General features: G+C 49.0%; 1 protein-coding gene across 1 annotated transcript in view; it reads right to left on the minus strand.

Annotated features, from left to right (window-relative positions):
- Window positions 1-9,458: 9,458 nt before the first annotated feature.
- LOC147117286 (ATP-binding cassette sub-family A member 13-like) overlaps window positions 9,459-21,491 on the minus strand; it is a 108,125-nt gene continuing 96,092 nt past the window's right edge. Inside the window, exon 11 of the mRNA XM_085988135.1 lies at window positions 9,459-11,612. Within this exon, the coding sequence (XP_085844261.1) occupies window positions 11,423-11,612 (190 nt within the window). The 3' untranslated portion in view covers window positions 9,459-11,422. The remainder of the gene's footprint in view (window positions 11,613-21,491) is intronic.

Consider the following 21,491-nt stretch of genomic DNA (forward strand, 5'->3'; position numbering starts at 1 on the left):
TCTGGACTCAACATAGAGTTGAACAATTTCAGACCATAACCTCTGCCCCTATTCTCTTTTTCCCCATTTATTTTATTTTTTTCTCTCTCCCACATGGCAGCTGTCTTTCATTCTGCCAGTGCCATTTACACTTCATCTAGAGCCATCTTTTGATTCTTAACTTGTTCCATTACCATCTCCTTTTGCCGTGCACCATCTCTTAATGTCTCTTAATCTCTCCTGCCTTCCATCCTATCACAGACCTTCCCTTTTGTTCTTTCCTCCCCTCCCCCCTTTCCCTGCCCCTGCACTTGCTTAAATACCTGTTCGTCAGAACTGGAAAAAGCTGGAGATCGAAGGGTCATCGACCTGAAACGTTAACTCTGTTTCTCTCTCCACAGATGCTGCCTGACCTGCTGAGTATTTCCAGCATTTTCTGTTTTTATTTTAGGAGGTTTCTTTGCCCATGTTTGACCTGATGACATGAGACTTCATGGGATCCGGAGTCAATGTTGAGGACTCCCATGGCCAATCCCTCCCGACTGTATACCACTGTGCCGCCACCTGCTGGTGGGTCAGGACATACCCAGGGATGGTGATGGAGGAGTTTGGGACATTGGCTGAAAGGTATGATTCTGTGAGTATGACTATGTCAGGCTGTTGCTTGACTAGTCTGTGGGACAGCTCTCCAATTTTGGCACAAGTCCCCAGATGTTAGTGAGGAGGACTTTGCAGGGTTGACTGTGTCTTTGTTGTGTCTAAATCAGATGTCTAGGTCAATGCCAGGTGGTCCGTCTGGCTTTATTCTTCTTATACTTTCTTATAGCGGTTTGTTACAACTAGGCCATTTCAGAGTCAATCACATTGCTGTGGGTCTGGAACCAGACCACACGAGGACGGCAGGTTTCTTTCTCTAAAAGGACATTAGTAAACCAGTTGGGTTTTTACGACAAACCGATAGCTTCATGGTCACCGTTACTGATAACTAGCTTTTTATTCCAGATTTATTTAATTAACTGAATTCAAATTCACAAACTGCCATGCTGGGATTTGAAATCACGTTTCTGGATTATTAGTCAAGGTCTCTGGATTACTAGTCCAGCAACATAGCCGCTATTCTACCGTACCCTAGTTCTGGTAAATTTCCACTCAATGTAATTGATCTTCTCTCTATATCCTAATGGAAAAGCATTACCAAGGAATAGTACGGCAGCATACGAATAAGACATGTTTTACAACCAGTCATATGCTCAGTTCTATGGTTGGCTGCTATTAGTATTGTCTGATTTCCAGTCACTAAAGAGATAGATCTCTTACTGATAAGAACTACCGCTTCAGATTTAAACCCTGCAATTCAGGATCCAGGCCACTCATGCATTTGCTAGCCATGATTTTAGTGGACCAGATTTTGTTGTCAAAATAATGGTGAGGCTAATGGCATTGTTACTTATGCACAAATGGTACTGCAACTTCAGGCGAAGGGCAGATGCGCGGTTAAATGAGACTATCCAAAGGCTGCTGTCCGAATTGAGTCGCCCCACTGTCTCACATTGGCATGCATTGAATGCCATGAAGTTACTGTATTTGTGTGGTAAACCACTAATCTGCCTGTACAGAACATGTCTGGGCATGCCTCAGCTGGCTCCGCCCCTGGCTCCACCCCTAAGCCCAGGTATAAAGGTGATTGACCTCCAGTCCCCCTGGCTTTAAGGATCGGTCTACCAGCAGAGGCATGCTCGTATTCTTTTGTTAATAAAAGCCTATTTGTTATAAGTTTAACTCTTAGTCTTCTGGAGTTATTGATGGCGCATCAATTTTATTAACAAAAGGTTTTGAAATGGAGCAAATCCTGAAACCGGAACGCCTGGAACTGGACCCTCAAACGGCGGATGCATCAAATAACTTCGAGCACTGGCTGAGCTACTTCGAAGCATTCCTGCCGTCAGGACCGAAGCCGACAAACTGCTAGTACTGAACTCACGGGTGAGCCACCAAGTATATTCGATTATCCGAGACGCTGTATCCTACACGGCCGCTATCACGATACTAAAAGAACAATATACTAAGCCAGTCAATGAGGTCTACGCTAGACACCTCCTGGCTACCCGCAAACAGCAACCCGGGGAATCGGGTGACGAATACCTACGGGCACTGAGAGTCCTCGGCCGGGACTGCAAGTGCAAATCGGTGACGGCCGCGGAAAATACTGATGACCTAATCAGAGACGCCTACGTCGCCGGCATCAGGTCCAGCTACACTCGACAGAGACTGCTAGAGCAAAGTGGGCTCAACCTGCAGAAGGCTGTGGCCCTTGCTAACTCACTGGACGTGGCCCTCCGAAACATGGATGCCTACCCCCCCGACCATACGGCCCTCCCCGCCCCGTGGATGTCGCAGGGGTCGCTATCTTGGGACATGGTAAGGCCACAGGCCTGCGCCACGCCACCACCGCCACGGCCCACCTGCAGCCCAACTACAGCTGCGATGTCCAGAGGCTCAAAGTGCTATTTCTGTGGCCAGGCCAAGCACCCCAGACAACACTGCCCGGCGAAGGACGCGATCTGCTCCAAATGCGGAAAGAAGGGGCACTATGCCAAAGTGTGCAGGGCGAAACCGACCAACTCCAGCAGCGCCGCGTGTGAGCCGTGCAGGTCGCCATCTTGGACACCACCAGCCGCGTGTGAGCCGTGCGGGCCGCCATCTTGGACATCACCAGCCGCGTGTGAGCGGTGCGGGCCGCCATCTTGGACGTCACTTTGGGACCAGGCCCCTGACTCCCCCACTGCCTCGCGCGAGTACAACAGGTCCACGATGGACATCAAGGTAAAGGTCACGCAACAAACTGCCTATTTGACTGCGGGAGCACGGAGAGCTTTATCCACCCCGACACGGTGCGGCGCTACTCCCTATCAGTCATGCCCACGCACCATCGGGTCTCTATGGCCTCCAAGTCCCATACGGTGGACGTCGGCGGCTACTGTGTAGCGACCCTGACAGTAATGGGCACAGAGTACAAAGACTTTAAACTCCTTGTCCTGCCACAGCTCTGCGCTGCTGTGCTACTGGGACTGGATTTCCAGTGCCACCTAGAGAGTGTCACGATGGCGTACGGCAGGCCCCTGCCCCCACTTACAGTCTGCAGCCAGCAAAATTTAAAACAACCGCCGCGCACAATATGCAGCCTATCCACCCTGAAAGTCAGCCCCCCCCCCGTTATTTGCTAATCTCGCCCACGACTGCAAGCCCATCGCAACAAAATGCAGGCGGTACAGTGCCGGGGATAGAAGCTTCATTAAAATAGAAGTAGAGAGACTCCTGCGGGAGGGGATTATCGAGGGCAGCACCAGCCCATGGCGAGCCCAAGTAGTGGTCGTGAAGACCGGCGAGAAACAGCGCCTGGTCATTGACTACAGTCAAACAATCAATAGGTATACCCAATTAGACGCATACCCCCTTCCCCGCATATCTGATATGGTCAATCAGATTGCACAGTACCGGGTATTCTCTACCATTGACCTGAAGTCGGCATACCACCAACTCCCTATCAAACCTGAAGACCGCCAGTATACTGCCTTCGAGGCAAACGGCCGCCTCTACCACTTCCTCAGAGTCCCCTTTGGCGTCACCAACGGGGTCTCAGTCTTCCAAAGGGAGATGGACCGGATGGTTGACCAGAACGCGCTGCAGGCCACTTTTCCCTACCTGGACAATGTCACCATCTGCGGCCATGACCAGCAGGGCCATGACGCCAATCTAGAAAAATTCCTCCGAACAGCCCAGCACTTAAATTTGACATACAACAAAGTAAAGTGTATGTTTCGCACCACCCGCCTCGCTATCCTTGGCTGTGTAGTGGAAAACGGAGTCATCGGCCCCGACCCCGACCGAATGCGCCCCCTTCTGGAACTACCCCTGCCTCACTGCCTCAAAGCCCTGAAGAGATGTCTGGGGTTTTTCTCTTATTACGCCCAATGGGTGCCCAATTACGCGGACAAAGCCCGGCCCCTTATCAAGTCAACCTCCTTCCCCCTGGCGGCAGAGGCCCGTGCAGCCTTCACCCGCATAAAAGAGGACATTGCAAAGGCTACAATGCACGCCGTGGACGAGTCCATCCCTTTCCAAGTGGAGAGCGATGCGTCTGACTTCGCCCTGGCCGCAACCCTTAACCAGGCGGGGAGACCCGTGGCCTTCTTTTCACGAACCCTCCAGGGCCCCGAAATTAGACACTCCTCAGTCGAAAAGGAGGCCCAGGCTATAGTGGAGGCTGTACGGCATTGGAGGCATTACCTGGCCGGTAAACGCTTCACCCTGCTCACTGACCAACGATCAGTAGCATTTATGTTCAATAACAAGCAGAGGGGCAAAATCAAAAACGACAAGATATTGCGGTGGAGGATCGAATTATCCACCTACAATTATGATATCTTATACCGGCCCGGGAAACTTAATGAGCCCCCGGACGCCCTATCCCGTGGAACATGTGCCAACACACAGGTCGATAGGCTACGGGCCCTCCACAACGATCTCTGCCACCCGGGGGTCACCAGGTTTTTCCACTTCATAAGGCCCGCAACCTGCCTTACTCCACCGAGGAGGTCAGGACCATGACCAGGAACTGCCAAGTCTGTGCCGAATGCAAACCGCACTTTTATAGGCCAGACAGGGCGCACCTGATAAAAGCCACCCGCCCCTTCGAGTGCCTAAGCGTAGATTTTAAAGGGCCCCTCCCCTCCTCTGACCGCAACACGTACTTCCTCAACATCATTGACGAGTACTCCCGTTTCCCGTTCGCTATCCCCTGCCCGGACATGACCAGCGCCACAGTCATCAAATGTCTCAATGACCTCTTCGCCATATTCGGTTTTCCCAGCTACATCCATAGTGACAGGGGCTCGTCGTTCACGAGCGACGAGCTGCGCCAGTACCTGCTCGAAAAAGGGATAGCCACGAGCAGGACCACCAGCTACAACCCCCGGGGTAACGGACAAATTGAAAGGGAGAACGTGACAGTGTGGAAAACCGCCATGCTAGCCTTAAAGTCCAGAGGCCTCCCAACCTCCTGCTGGCAAGAAGTCCTCCCCGATGCGCTTCACTCCATACGGTCACTACTCTGTACCGCCACGAACGCCACCCCTCACGAGAAAATGTTCGTCTTCCCTAGGAAATCCACCTCGGGGACATCGCTACCGCCATGGCTGACGTCTCCAGGGCCCGTCTTGCTCAGGAAGCACGTGAGGAGCCATAAAACAGACCCCCTGGTCGAAAGGGTCCACCTCCTCCACGCCAACCCACAATATGCATACGTGGCGTATCCTGACGGGCGGGAGGACACGGTCTCCATACGAGACCTCGCACCCTCAGGTGCCACCGAAAGCACCATTACCCACTACCCATTACCATTACCCACGACACACCCCTAGAAGGGAATCCACATCTAACCCAAGTAGACGGCACGCCAGGGCCCTGTGACCCACCCTTATACACCCACCGACCCCGCACCCACAAAGACGACACGCCTACACGGGAAACGGCCGCGGGAAAAGAACCGCCGCAGCCGGCACCACGACGATCACTACGGCAGACAAGACCCCCGGAGAGACTTGCCCATACGAACTTCTGAGACACTTCACCCCGCCGGACTCATTTTAAACAAGGGGTGAATGTGGTAAACCACTAATCTGCCTGTACAGAACATGTCTGGGCATGCCTCAGCTGGCTCCGCCCCTGGTTCCACCCCTAAGCCCAGGTATAAAGGTGATTGACCTGCAGTCCCCCTGGCTTTAAGGATCGGTCTACCAGCAGAGGCATGCTCGTATTCTTTTGTTAATAAAAGCCTATTTGTTATAAGTTTAACTCTTAGTCTTCTGGAGTTATTGATGGCGCATCAATATTTGCACGGTAGATATTTAGGGCTAGTAATTGCAAGCGCAAGTACCCTTTTCACAATGTGATAATTGTTAATGACTGTCTCTCTGGTCCTCTCTGGCACTGAAAATTAACTATTGCAAGTGTGGAGTCTCATTCCATCAGGTTTTGAATTTTTCAGGGAGATTTAAAAATATATATATTTTCCTTTCTGTCACTTTTTTCTCTCTCTTAATCCAATCTTTCATTCCCTCTCATTACCTGATTTGACACTGAATTCATCCTTTAATTCACCCTCCTTCTCAGTCCCTCTGCTGTTTATTTCTCAATCCTTAAATCTCATTTGTTAAAGAGATACCCTGTTGCTTGTCCTGTTCACTCAGCTCCCAGATGCCCTGCTTCCCTCGTTACACCGTTATCAGCTCGCACTTTCAGCAACTTTGTGGGCAAAATTTTTTTGAAGTGAAGGATGCAGGGGCAAGTCTAACTAACATCAGACACCATTAGATGCCCTCCTATAGCAAAATCTGACCCAGTATGTTTTACATCAGTTCCTGTCCTGGTTAGTTAATAAAGCGCCTTCCAACGTTGAGCCTTTGACCACAGAGAAAAATCAAAAGGACTGAGTCGCACAAACATTGCAGAGACGATCATAACCTGAACCATCCCAACTTCCATCACTTTGGCCCCAATATTTATTCAGGACCAGGAAGAGAGTGGAGGGGGGGTGGCGGAGGCGTGGATTTTCAGATGGGAAACCCGGGAGTATAGTAAATTAACTGAAGGATGTCTTTTAAATCTTTTCTACAGGTTTCGTGCCCGACAGCCAGCCAGGTTGACGGGGGATGGGGAGGAATCGGACATCGTGGGGAGGTGGGGGCTGAACAGGACATCGCGGTGGGGGCTGGGTGTCGCGTGGAGGCGGGGGGGGAAATCAGACATCGCAGGGGTGGGGAGCGAATCAGACATGACGTGGGGTTGGAAATCACAGGGGGTGAGGAGTGGTTGGATAACATGGGGGGGGGGAAATTGGCCATCACGGGGGGGGGGAAATTGGCCATCACGGGGGAGGCGGGGGTGGGGGGGGGTAGAAAAAATTGGCCATCACGGGGGGGGGGGCGGGGAGGTGGGGGGGTTGGGGAGGGGGGGGGCGGGGAGGTGGGGGGGGCGGTGAGTGAAGGGGGGGCGGGGAGGTGCGGGGGGGCGGGGAGTGGGGGGGCTGGTGGGGGGATGGCGGGGAGGTGGGGGCGGGGGGGGTGGTGGCGGGGAGGTGGGGGGGTGGCGGGGAGGTGGGGGGGTGGCGGGGAGGTGGGGGCGGGGGGGGTGGTGGCGGGGAGGTGGGGGGGCGGGGAGGTGGGGGCGGGGGGGGTGGTGGCGGGGAGGTGGGGGGGCGGGGAGGTGGGGGGGTTGGGGAGGGGTGTGCGGGGAGGTGGGGGGGGTGGGGGGATGGCGGGGAGGTGGGGGGGTGGCGGGGAGGTGGGGGCGGGGGGGGTGGTGGCGGGGAGGTGGGGGGGCGGGGAGGTGGGGGGGGCGGGGAGGGTGGTTGGACATTGTGAGGACTTGGCTGATGGCGGGGTCTGATTGCATGGAGATGAGTTTGTTGGGCCTAGGAGAAACACTCCTGCTCCTCCTGGCCCACTAGCAGTGCAATAAAGGCACTTACCTCATAGATTCAGCCCTTCTCATCTCATTTTACCTGCCTGGATTCCCGAGGTCCAGGAATCCCTCATGTTAAAAATAAAAATTCAGTTAAAATGGAGAGCGGATTGGTCGACCCCCCGCACCCCCTCGCCCCCCGATAAGTCTCCGTTAAAACCGGAAGTGGGTGGGTTGAAGGTGGGTTGGGGTCAGGTTTGAGAATTTTTAAACTTTTACCATCCCACCCACCCCCAACCCACCCATCCTTGGGGGTTAAAATTTCCCCGTTTGTGTTTAAAAATGTTAAGACTAGAAATAAAATTGTACAAGCAAAGTATTTTATGATTTAGGAAAACTAATTCCCAACTATTATAAGCTTTTCTGACACTGAACCAAACTATATGATGGTTTAACCATTTGTTATGAGGCCAGGTACTGTTAATCTACATCAAAATAATCTTCACTTTTATGCTAAAATCTCTTATTTATAGGAATCTTTCAAATTACAAATGTATAATTAATTTGCAGTGAGATGTTACATTCTGAAAAATATTCTCAAATATTTCTTGTCTTAAAGGGCAAATTGCTTTTAGCTTTTGTCAAGTCACTAAGTTACCCTTCATATTTTATCAGCAAAGTCCAGAGAAAGATTACTTTTCTGTAGGCTGCTGGGTTGATTTTATATTCAACTAAAATATTTACAACTCCGTTACCTTTTATATTTGTCAAGATCAGTAGCACTTTTGACTCATTATACAAAAGCCTACTACATTATAGTTGAGAATGCTAATTTCATAGAAAAGGATTGCATGGCATTATATGTCATTTCTAGTACAGGTCCTCTTTCAAAAGCAGCTCTGTACTTCCATGATTTTTGCTGTTTCGCTAATGAAACTGCAGACTGCATTGTTTACAGACTTTTTTTACCAGGAGAAAGGAGCTGGGTAAAAGCAGTAACCAAAAATCATGGCTGCCAACAACCTGAATATACAAAGCCCCTGTGGATCATAAAAGCAGTTTAACTCTAAAATTATCAACAAAAAATAACTATGCATCTGCAGACATGTTGTGTGAATACGCACAAGGAGATCAGCTGGAATACAGAAGACAGGTTAATGCAACATTTTTTCTTTCTTTTTTGTGTGCTTGTCAAAGTAAAGAATACTAGCTCTGTCTCTCTCTCTGCGGATGCTGCCTGGCCTGCTGAGTGTTTCCAGCATTTTCTGTTGTTATTTCAGATTTTCAGCATCCACAGTATTTTGCTATTGTAAAGAATACTAGCGTTGGGGAATGGCACCTAGCATCAGCATCAAGCAGACTCAGGTCAGGTATCGCACAGTTAGATATAGGGTAAAGCTCCCCCCTACTATGTTTCAACAATGCACCTCATCCTTAACCTCAGAAGGCCACCCCTACTGAACCACTGTGGCATCTTTTCATATTTCTTACACCAACCATTCTTCTGAGTGGCAGTGCTAATTGGTGCTGAATTGAGAGTAGCTTTGTGCTGCAGGTCCATGTGAACTGGATTGATTATCCCCAAACTAATTTAACTTAGGGCCCTCACAGCCAGCAGGTATTTAATCAGTCATCAGTCTGAGTTGGATTTGAACAGATCCCAGAGGTGAAAGGCCAGTGTCTAGCCCACTGCACCACCCAATTCCTTTAGGTTCTTTTTATTAGGATGTGCTAGTAAGATGCCAAATCTAATAATCTTATCACATCTTGAACTCATTTCTAGAAGCTCAGTAAAAAATGAATTTCAATTTCACAGAAATCACAGAAATCACAGAAACCCCACAGTGCAGATAGAGGCCATTTCGGCCCATCGAGCCTGCACCGACACATATCCCACCCGATCCCCGTAACCCCTACACCAACACATATCCCACCCTATCCCCGCAACCCCACGTATTTAATCCCCCTAACACTAAGGGTCAATTTATCATAGCCAATCAACCTAACCCGCACAATTTATGGTACCAAGCTATAAAAATCATGGAGCTGTGTTCCACAAAATATCATTAAAATAAAAAAGTAGCCATATGATTAACCATGAATTTTTATGCTGTACACTGCACACCATCTGAAATATCACTGACATACTGCCATCTTCTGGATTTCCAAAGGCACTGCTGTGGGTAAGGACTGTAAGGCTTTTGAGCAAAACAGAATCTATTCAGTCATAAAGATAAATTGCAGCAACTGCCCAGAATCAATGAATTTACTTCAGAATCATTACTGGATACGAACATACTAATCATACATCTTGTTCATGAAGAATAAACCATACATCTTGTTCACGAAGAATAAACCGAAATATATTTAAACTAACTTGCCACCTATCACACTTAAAACAATCTCATATATATCATATAAATAAATACCTTGGAGTAAGTTACATCGCCAACATTGGTTAAATGGGAGAGCATGGGACAAAACTCTCTCAGATTATGTCATAAACCACGAAAATGAAGTCATGAACCATGAAAATGAAGCCCAATAAAGACTGGATTGCAGCTTTTCGCTAACCTCTAGATTGGTACTATTTGTGAGGGATTTAGGCCTTCCTTCTGTGAGCTACTTTTAAAAAATAAAAGCGAGTTGCTGCAGTGTGTACCCTCTTCAAGATGCTCTGCAGCAACTCGCCAAGGCTTCTTTGACAGCACCTCCCAAACCCGCAATCTCTACCACCTAGAACAACAAGGGTAGCAGGCACATGGGAAGACCATCACCTCCAAGTTCCCCTCCAAGTCACACACCATCCTGACTTGGAAATATATCGCCGTTCCTTCATCATCGCTGGGTCAAAATCCTGGAATTCGCTCCCTAACAGCACTGTGGGAGTACCTTCAGCACAAGGACTACAGCGGTTCAAGAAGGTGGCTCACCACCACCTTCTCAATGGCAATTAGGGATGGGCAATAAATGCTGGCCTTGCCAGCGACACCCACATCCCAGGAACGAATAAAAAAAATGGGAGATTCTGATGGAGAGGGGACTGTTGGCTTCTTCTGCCCATCCCCTCCCCAGGTCCTAATTTCAATTTAGATGGGGTTCTGGGGGGGGGTGGTATTTTGCTATGTTCCGTGGTCCCCTAAGAATCCAGCCAGATTTGCCACTGTAAGGCCCAGCGTTATATATACCTGCAGAAAGCAGGCACAGATGCTATTCTGGGATGCAAGTGAGCGGCATTAGAAAGAAATCGAACCACAATCAATCCCAGAGGTATTGATTGCAATTGGATTCTAGGACTACTATCAATGGAGTGTCCAATATGATGTGCCAATCTTTTCCCCTTCATGTCAACCAGCTTGCGACTGTCCCTCTCAGAGCAGCTCTGAAATTCTGCCCACTCCCCTACATGGGAGTCCCTGTTTTACCACTACTGGTACAGCCGCCCGCCCATATTATGATATTGATCCTATCCCCTGGATTTGGGATACAGCCATTGCAGAACCAAAGCGGCAAGGAGAGGTTCCATCCTGCTGCACTACCAGGTTTTATTTTGATTTTGTTTTATTAAATATAGGTATTTTAGTAGTAGTATTAGATTACCACAATAATAAATCTACTCCTAACATCTCAGCAAAATTATTACTGTAACATGGGAGGGAGATTTAGTGTCATTGTGTGCAAGCTAATATCTCAAAAGATAGGCAATTCAGGCATAGAATTCCATGAAGTTCCAGGCAATTAGAGTCTGTTGCATAAACTTAACTGTGAAGTACACAAGTACTAATAGCAAACAGAAGAGAATAATTCAAAGTTATAATCTAATCTCAGGATTCTGGTACTAGTTGTAAAACACTCTCACTGGTTGTGATATCATTTGAACCTGTCCATTAAATTGCTGATTTTGTAAGTGCTCACTACTTCCCGTTGTATTCTATATAATGATGTGCCATCTGATTAGTTTCGTCACCAGCCAATTGCAATCTCAGAAGTATTTATGAAAGCCACCTGTTTCATGTCTCAGAATGACATCAATCCTCCTACCTATCATGGAATCCATTGTCTGAATAATGACATTCCTGAGTGACTTGTCCATCATGAGGAAGTGCTTGATCTGAGGCCACTGTGGCAAAGACTGCAGATTTTCCTGAAACTTTTCCAGGTACTTTTGTGTTCTGCAAATATAAATACAGCATTAAACTTTTCTCACATGGGACATACATCATCAATGTGGGTGCAGCTGTACAATTTATGTGCTACATTTTACATTGGTAAAGAAAGTTTAGCGAAAACATCTTTTACACAGTCTATTGCACATGTTGTGCTAAGGTTTAAATATGGATTCAGTGAGTGTTGAGAAGAGAACATAGAGTATCCATTTATTTAAAAAGAAATAATCCTTGTCCATGAAGTGTCTGAGATGTTATTAAATTGTGCAGCGGATAATTGGTACCAAGTGTTTAATTAACAGTTCTGACCATCAATCAGCTAAGAAATGTCAGAAAGCCCCACATAATGGGAAAGGGGACAGGTGATAACAATTATAATTGTGGCTACAAAAGGAAATTTGTACCTACTATGAAAGTCTGAACCCCAAGGAAGTTTTGGCTTCAGCCACATAACAATTCTACCACACAGTATCCCACACCTTGCTGTTTCTGGATTCATAGAAACATAGAAGATAGGAGCAGGAGTAGGCCATTTGGCCCCTTGAGCCTGCTCCGCCATTCAATGCGATCATGGCTGATCATCCAAATTCAGTACCCGGTCCCTGCTTTCTCCCCATACCCCTTGATCGCTTTAGCCTTGAGAAATATATCCAACTCATTCTTGAATATATTTAATGAATTGGCCTCTACTGCCTTCTGTGGTACAGAATTCCACAGGTTCACCACTCTCTGGGTGAAGAAATTCCTCCTCATTTCTGTCCTAAATGGCTTACCCCTTATCCTTAGCCTGTGGCCCCTGGTTCTGGACTCCCCGACCATCGGGAACATCCTTCCAGCATCTAGTCTGTCTAGTCCTGTTAGAATTTTATAAGTTTCGATGAGATCCCCTCTCATTCTTCTAAACTCCAGCGCGTACATGCCCAATCGATCCAATCTCTTCTCATACGTCATTCCTGCCATCCCATGTATCAGCCTGGTGAATCTTCGCTGAACTCCTTCCATGGCAAGAACATCCTTCCTCAGATAAGGCGACCAAAACTGCACACAATACTCAAGGTGTGGTCTCACCAAGGCCCTGTACAACTGCAGCAAGACATCCTTGTTCCTGTACTCAAACCCTCTCGCTATGAAGGCCAACATACCATTTGCCTTCTTAACCGCCTGCTGCACCTGCATGCTTACCTTCAGCGACTGGTGCACAAGGACACCCAGGTCTCGTTGCACTTCCCCTTCTCCCAATCTATTGCCATTCAGATAATAATCTGCCTTCCTGTTTTTGCTACCAAAGTGGATAACCTCACATTTATCCACGTTATATTGCATCTGCCATGCTTCTGCCCAATCACCCAGCCTGTCCAAATCATCCTGGAGTTTCTTGGCATCCTCCTCACAGCACACACGCTCACCCAGCTTTGTGTCGTCTGCAAACTTGGAGATATTACATCTAGTTCCCTTGTCTAGATCATTAATATATATTGTGAATAGCTGGGGTCCAAGGACCGATCCCTGCGGTACCCCACTAGTCACTGCCTGCCACTCGGAAAAAGACCCGTTTATTCCAACTCTTTGCTTTCTGTCTGCCAACCAGTTCTCTATCCAAGTTAGTACCTTGCCCCCAATCCCATGTGGCTTAACTTTACACGCTTATCTCTTATGTGGGACTTTATCGCTAGCCTTCTGAAAGTCCAAATACACCACATCCACTGGTTCTCCCTTATCTATTTTACCAGTTACATCCTCAAAAAATTCCAGTAGATTAATCAAGCACGGTTCACCCCGTTTGAACTTGTCTGCTTCAATTGACAAGAAACCAGCCCTGCTCGAATTCTCTCTCAGCTCTTCCAACTGCTCCATCCTTGATCTTATATTTCACTCACCAAGGCATGTTGCCACTTTAACAATACAGTCTCCCTAGATTGTTTGCACTAAAGTCTTGCTACCACCCTGCTGAGACATCAGTGCTTCCCTGTTTAGCCCTCATGCTGACCGCTCCACTCTTGCTGGGTGTCTGCTGCCTTCCCACTCAGCTTCACTCTCCACACTCTCTCTTTCCTAGGCACACAAACCCAACCTACCCTCCACGTCAGCCTCAGGCCTTGCTATCTCCCCATTTCTTTCTAGGTGCCACTGCCACACTTCCTCCAGCCTCTTCTTTGCGTCCTCCACCCCCTTGCTACAAATCCCAGCCTCAGGGCCCATTCTTCCCCATTCCGATATCCCCTCTGATTTTCTCCTCTTCCTCTTCTCCTGAAATCATGCTACAATACAGTTCCATGGGCAGCACCTGCTCTCCAGTAACTTGCTCAAGTGGCTATTCTTAATGTGCGAGTCTGAACAAGTGTGTGCTGGTAGGATTTTCAACTGTGGAAACATCAAAACCAAGTTCCCAATCCCATTTCTTTCCTAAGCTCATTCAAGCAAACCTCCAGCAGGCATCCCTGGTTAGTAATCAAGGAAAACCTGGCCAATTTTTCCCTTTCTGAACCCAGGTCACTGAGGCCAATTGTGGTGCTTCTCACTGCCTGGCTAAAATTTAGCTAACTCAGATCAAACCAGGGGCCATCCTTGGTCATATGACTCAGTACCACACAATCTGAGAGACTTAAGCATTGAGACATTAAGGGTGCTACATAAATATTTCTAATACAAAATACCAAATTTAGCCTTTATCAGTGTTTTACAGAGCAATAGATTCGCAAAGCTGCTATATATTTTTCTACATATAAGTAAACTAACAAGTTCATGATAGTATAGACATATACACTATTAATTTCCGCAGAGATTCACCCGATCATCCACTGTTACTTTAGTATAACATTTATGCCACTTCACCATGGTTTCCGTGGATCTTTCGTCGAAGTTATGGTGGACGATCAGGAGAATCCCGCAGAAATTCTACCTCATACTTTCTGCAGAAATAGGTCTAATTACGATAAGTTACACATATTAAAACAGACTCCCAGTGAAAAGAATTGATGCTGAGTAGATTGATTTCTTCAAAAGGACCTCAATAAATTTCCAAATGGAATTAAAATGGGAGGTTGGAATTTCTGCAGGTCCTCTGTTTTCCCCAAACAAGATGAAGCATGCAGGAGGGAGTCAGGTCCAAAGTCAGGAGCTTCCACAAGCTCGGCCTATCACATCCAAGTGGATCATATGCAGCTAAAATGACAAGTGAGACCAGATGTAGTAGCCCCTTTAGTGGTGAAAGTGGGGTCAATGTGGGGGTCCAGGCCTGGGTCATGGTCTTGAACCCTGAAGAGAAGTGCAAATCTTTAGGCCCAAGGTGACAAGTATTACTTCTTTCTGGGAGGGGGGCTGGCTGCATCAGGATTCCCAGCCTCTTTAGGCAGGTGGGCATCCCATATGTGTTCCTGTGGATGTGGGTGCCTGCCTGTCATATTTAAATTAAATGGCCCGGAAAAGTTTGGCAGGGTCAGCACCAGTGGTCCTTGGCAGGCACCTCCTAGCCTCTATGCCAGGATGTAGTCGTCATGGATTTTCAGACCCAATGACTCCTGTGCAGCTGGAAGCAAAGGAACTGATGCTATCTGTGGAGAGCAGCAAACCAGAGTTAGATAGCGGGGTTGTGGGGATAGATGAATATTCTGAACTTTACATAAATTTCAGGGATCGTAGATTTCTGCAGAAAATTCCCTCAGATGATTAAATAGCTGTGGACGGCTCTCTGATGGCTTGTGGACTGCAGGAAGATATCAATAAATTGGTCAGGTGGCCAGAACAGTGGCAAATGGAATTCAATCCGGAGAAGTGTGAGGTAATGCATTTGGGGAGGGCTAACAAGGAAAGGGAATATACATTAAATGGTAGGACACTGAGTAGTGTAGAGGAACAAAGGGACCTTGGAGTGCATGTCCACAGTGTGAAGGAATACACCATATGAACAGAATTCTGATATTTATTAATACATGATATACTGGGTTTAAAAATCTAAAGCCTCGGAGACACAGGCTGCAAACATAAATACAGGCTTCTGAGATAAAGATCAGTTGTTTAACAAAGTTGTAAAAACCAAACAAGCTTTGAAATGGGAATTAGTTAAATATACTAAAACAATTACCCTATTGAAATGGCAGTTTGGCACTTCCGAAAGGTCTAGAGTTTGGAGGGAACACAATGAAAATGCCCAGTTTAAAGTGTTAAGAGCTAACACATTGAACAGAAATACAAACATTAAAAGAGGCATGTGCCTTTGAAAAGATGATATTGATATACCTATCAATTCCTCCAATAAAAGGCGAAGAGTTACGAAGGTGACTAAAGGTTTTTATTGACTAAATAACAGAGCCCACTCTCGTGGGTGATCCGATCCAAGCAGGAGGAATACCAGCCAGTCGCTCACCTTTATACCTGGCCTGGTGGGTGGAGCCAAGGCGGAGTCGGCAGTGGTCATCCCAGGTATAGCAGTGTGGCAAGAGGCGACCTCGTACCGTGATACAATAGTGGTCAGTGATACAGTTATAACGAACAGTGGTGAACAGTGCTAACTAACAATGATACGATAGTGAACGTGGTTTACCACATTCACCCCTTGTTTAGAATTAAGTCCGGCGGGGTGAAGTGTACTACCAATTCTGGTAGGTCAGTCTGTCCGGAGGCTTCGTAAGCCTCTCCGATCGCCGCAGCGGTGGTGTTGCCTTATCCGGTGCTGGTGCCTTATCCGGTGTTGATGCTGGTGTTTGCGTGGTCGGCGAGGGCTCGTGGGGTTCCGGCATGCCGTCTACCTGGGCTGGGGTTGGGGGGGGTGGTGGCGGTGTTTCCGGATCGGCTGAGGGTGCGAGGTCTCGTAGGGAGACAGTGTCCTCCCGCCCGTCTGGGTACGCCACGTAGGCGTACTGGGGGTTGGCGTGCAGGAGATTCACCCTCTCGACCAGGGGGTCCGTTTTATGGGCCCTCACGTGTTTCCGCAGCCAGACCGGCCCCGGGGCGGTCAGCCAGGTTGGTAGAGTGGTTCCCGTAGTCGACTTCCTGGGGAAAACGAACATTCGTTCATGGGGGGTGGTGTTAGTGGCCGTGCAAAGTAATGACCGGATGGAGTGCAGCGCTGTCGGGAGGACTTCTTGCCAGCGGGAGGTTGGGAGGCCCTTAGACTTTAAGGCTAAGAGGACGGCCTTCCATACCGTCGCGTTCTCTCTTTCCACCTGACCGTTACCTCTGGGGTTGTAGCTGGTGGTCCTGCTTGCTGCAATACCTCTCTCTAGGAGGAATTGCCGGAGTTCCTCGCTCATGAAGGAGGAGCCCCGGTCGCTGTGTATATAGTTCGGGAACCCGAACAAGGCGAAGAGGGCATTCAGGCACTTAATGACCGTGCTACTGGTCATGTCGGGGCAGGGGAAGGCAAAGGGGAAACGGGAGTACTCATCAACGATGTTGAGGAAGTACACATTACGGTCAGAGGACGGGAGGGGCCCCTTAAAGTCGATGCTCAGGCGCTCGAAGGGGCGGGTGGCCTTGATCAGGCTTGCTCGGTCCGGCCTATAGAAGTGCGGTTTGCACTCCGCACAGGTCTGGCAGTTCCTGGTCATGGTCCTGACCTCCTCGATGGAGTAGGTCAGGTTGCGGGCCTTAATGAAATGGTAGAGTCTGGTGACTCCGGGGTGGCAGAGCTGGTCGTGGAGGGTCTGAAGCCTATCGATATGCGCGCTGGCGCATGTCATTCGTGAAAGGGCATCAGGGGATTCGTTCAGCTTGCCTGGCCGGTACAAGATCTCATAATCGTAGGTGGAGAGCTCGATTCTCCATCTCAAAATCTTGTCATTCTTGATTTTGCCCTTCAGCTTGTTATTAAACATGAAAGCCACCGAACGCTGGTCGGTGAGGAGGGTAAATCGTTTGCCTGCCAGGTAGTGCCTCCAGCGCCGTACTGCCTCCACGATCGCCTGGGCCTCTTTCTCGACCGACGAATGTCGGATCTCGGGGCCCTGTAGGGTCCTTGAGAAGAAGGCCACTGGCCTCCCCTCCTGGTTTAGGGTGGCGGCTAAGGCGAAGTCGGATGCGTCGCTCTCCACCTGGAAGGGGATGGACTCGTCCACTGCGTGCATCGTGGCCTTGGCTATGTCTCCCTTAATGAGGGAGAAGGCCGCGCACGCCTCCTCCGTGAGGGGGAAGGAAGTGGCTTTCAGGAGGGGTCTGGCTTTGTCCGCGTAATTGGGTACCCATTGGGCATAGTAGGCGAAAAGCCCCAGGGTTCTCCTAAGTGCTTTAGGGCAGTGGGGGAGGGGTAGCTCCATGAGGGGGCGCATTCTTTCTGGGTCGGGGCCGATGACTCCGTTCTCCACTACGCAGCCGAGGATGGCAAGGCGCGTGGTGTTAAACACGCATTTCTCCTTATTGTAGGTGAGGTTCAGCCGTTGGGCCGTACGGAGGAATTTCTCCAGATTCGCGTCATGTTCCTGCCGGTCGCGGCCGCAGATAGTGACGTTATCTAGGTAGGGGAATGTAGCCTGCAGTTCGTTCTGGTCAACCATCTGGTCCATCTCCCTTTGGAAGACCGAGACCCCATTAGTGACACCGAAGGGGACCCTAAGGAAGTGGTATAGGCGCCCATTCGCCTCGAAGGCGGTATACTGGCGGTCCTCAGGGTGGATAGGGAGTTGGTGGTAGGCCGACTTCAGGTCGATGGTCGAGAATACTTTATACTGTGCAATCTGATTGACCATGTCAGATATGCGGGGGAGGGGGTATGCGTCCAGCTGGGTATATCTGTTTATGGTCTGGCTGTAGTCGATGACCAGGCGGTTTTTATCGCCGGTCTTTACGACCACGACCTGGGCACGCCAGGGGCTGCTGCTCCCCTCGATAATGCCCTCTTTCAGGAGGCGCCGCACCTCAGAGCTAATGAAGGCTCTGTCCCCGGCGCTATACCGCCTGCTCTTGGTAGCGACGGGTTTGCAGTCAGGGGTAAGGTTAGCAAACAGAGAGGGTGGCGGGACCTTGAGGGTGGAGAGGCTGCAGGTGTTACGCGGTGGGCGGTTTAACGTTTGCTGGTTGTCGACTGTGAGTGGGGGGAGGGGTCCACCGTATGCTAGGGTTACGCTTTGGAGGTGGGATTGGAAGTCCAGCCCTAGTAGGACGGCAGCGCAGAGATGGGGGAGGACGAGGAGTTTAAAGTTTTTATACTCCGTGCCCTTAACCGACAGGGTCACGACACAGTAGCCGCTGATGTCCGTGGCGTGGGACCTCGATGCCATCGAGATTCGGCTGCGTGTTGGTAGGACAGAGAGGGAGTAGTGGCTCACCGTGTCTGGGTGGATGAAGCTCTCCGTGCTTCCGCTGTCGAACAGGCAGGTCGTGGCGTGGCCGTTCACTTTGATGTCCATCATTGACTTGGACAGATGGTGCGGGCGGGCTTGGTCCAGGGTGACGGAAGCTAGTGTGTAGCTGAGCGAGTCGTTGTCATCTGCGGGCGAGGCGGTCGGGCGTGGTGAGTAAAATGGCGTCTCCCACGAGGTAGGGCAAAATGACGGAGAAGATGGCTGCCCCCGTAGCTCACATGAGGCACTATTGGGGTCGGTTGCCTTAATCAAAGATGGCCGCCCCCACGACTCATGTGTGGGGATGCTGGCCTCAGTTGCCCTAAACGAAGATGGCCGCCCCCATAGTTCGCATGCGGCACTGCTGGCCTCTGAGGATCCGCTCCTGCAGGCCTTGGAGAAGTGGCCTTTCTTCAGGCAGGTTTTGCATATGGAGTTCTTGGCTGGGCAGCGCGACCTCGGGTGCTTCTCCTGGCCACAAAAAAAACAGCCGGCGGCCCGATCGCGGATGCCCGATGTCGGGGCCGGTGCCGGGGCCGGTCGGGTCCGGGACGCCGACGCAGAGGTAGGTCCCGGGGGCGGCGCTGGGAAGGGTGCTGTGGTAGGGGTCGGGCCCGAGTCCCAGGGTCGCGAGCAGTACCTGGTGAATGCTTCCTGATCTTGGTGGGCCACTTCCAGGGAGATAGCGAGGGCTTCAGCTTTTTCCATGCTGAGGTCTTTAGCTTCCAGCAGTCTTTGCCGTGAGTACTCGGACCGTAGGCCTTTCAGGAATGCGTCGCGGATATTATCTTCAGTATTTTCGGCTGCCGACACCGATTTAAAGTCACAGTTCCTGGCGAGTGCATATAGCGCCTGTGAGAATTCGGCTACTGATTCTCCTGGCTGTTGCGGCCGTGATCTTAGGAGGTGCCTAGCGTACATGTAGTTTACCGGGGTCCGGTACTTCTGTTTCAGCAGGTTGATGGCGGTCTCGTAGGTAGTCATGTCCTCGATGAGAGTGTATACTCTCGGGCTCAGTTGTGCCTGCAGGACACTTAGTTTGGATGCCTGAGGGACGCTGGATTCTCTCAGGTATGATTCGAAGCAGACCAGCCAGTGTTTAAAGTCTGCGGCTGAGTTTGCTGCTCGTGGGTTCAGGTCCAGGTACGGCGGTCTGAGGGCTCGCAGCCAAGCTGGCTGGTGTGGCTGTGCTCCTGGGAGCTGTGCTGGTGGCTCCTCCGCCGGTTGTGACTCGTTGTCGGACATCATTAAATTTAGTCAATAAAATTGATATACCTATCAATTCCTCCAATAAAAGGCGAAGAGTTACGAAGGTGACTAAAGGTTTTTATTGACTAAATAACAGAGCCCACTCTCGTGGGTGATCCGATCCAAGCAGGAGGAATACCAGCCAGTCGCTCACCTTTATACCTGGCCTGGTGGGTGGAGCCAAGGCGGAGTCGGCAGTGGTCATCCCAGGTATAGCAGTGTGGCAAGAGGCGACCTCGTACCGTGATACAATAGTGGTCAGTGATACAGTTATAACGAACAGTGGTGAACAGTGCTAACTACTAACAGTGATACGATAGTGAACGTGGTTTACCACAGATATCAAGTAAAAGAAACACCTGCTGGTCAAATAGTTTTTATGTTAAACTTGGAAGACAGGAAACACAATTAAATATGCAACCAATTGAGATAGCTAGAAATGCATGAAACACTCTGGTCAAAGTGTCTTTAATATATACATAGTAAATATGATACCAACAAGAACACTTTGAAGATATGACTATAATAGATACAACAAGCAATTACATTGTTTTTGTATTGAACTTGGAACACCACGGAGTCACAATGTCTGCTAAAAACCAGTAAAGCCAATATTAAGAATTGAATGAAAGAGTTTGTAAGAATGGCATCAAACAGAAACCGTAGCTGTCATATTGTTTTTATGATGGTTTTTGGAACACCTAAAGGTAGAGACATAATTATGCATGCACCAGTTGAATTGACAGTAAGATAGAAAGCATTCCAAAGAGGGAAATAATAAGACAATTAGCTGACATCAGCAGAGAACTTCAAAGAATAAACCACTGCAAAAAGGGTATAAAAATAAGAGCTTTTCAAACAGAAAGTCAGAACTCGCTGAACGGGCCAAGCGTTTCTCAACTTCACAGGCATGCTCTGTAAGATTTTAACTTTGAGTCTCGGGTAATCAAAGTAATTGATTTTGGTGGATGTTTTGGATTTAGAAATAAGTAAGAAATGTAGAAATGTAACGAAGTAAAGATTTGAAAATAAGGATCTCCGAGAAATAAGAAAAGTAATGTTGCGACTGATTCAACAGCTGTTAACTGAATGTCAGCTCTTAAATAAAACTATATATTTATAGAATTGTCTCAAAGAGTATAAACTCGCGAACCCAATTTCCGTACACCCTTTTGTAAGGAGTTGCAGAATTTTGGGGGGTATTCCGGACCCTCATAATATCCGGAAGGTTACAGTCTAGTTAAACTTATTAAAAATGCTATCTGGAGGACGGTAACACCTTCAGTCATTCTTTTCCTTTAGGGAGAGATAGCCTGAACCTTTAGATCCATTTAAGCGGTGGCATTGAGTGGAGCGAGAGTTT

Source organism: Somniosus microcephalus, chromosome 5 (genome assembly GCF_052327205.1).
Source record: "Somniosus microcephalus isolate GS21.2 chromosome 5, FLI_Smic_1.0, whole genome shotgun sequence".
Lineage (NCBI taxonomy): Eukaryota > Metazoa > Chordata > Chondrichthyes > Squaliformes > Somniosidae > Somniosus > Somniosus microcephalus.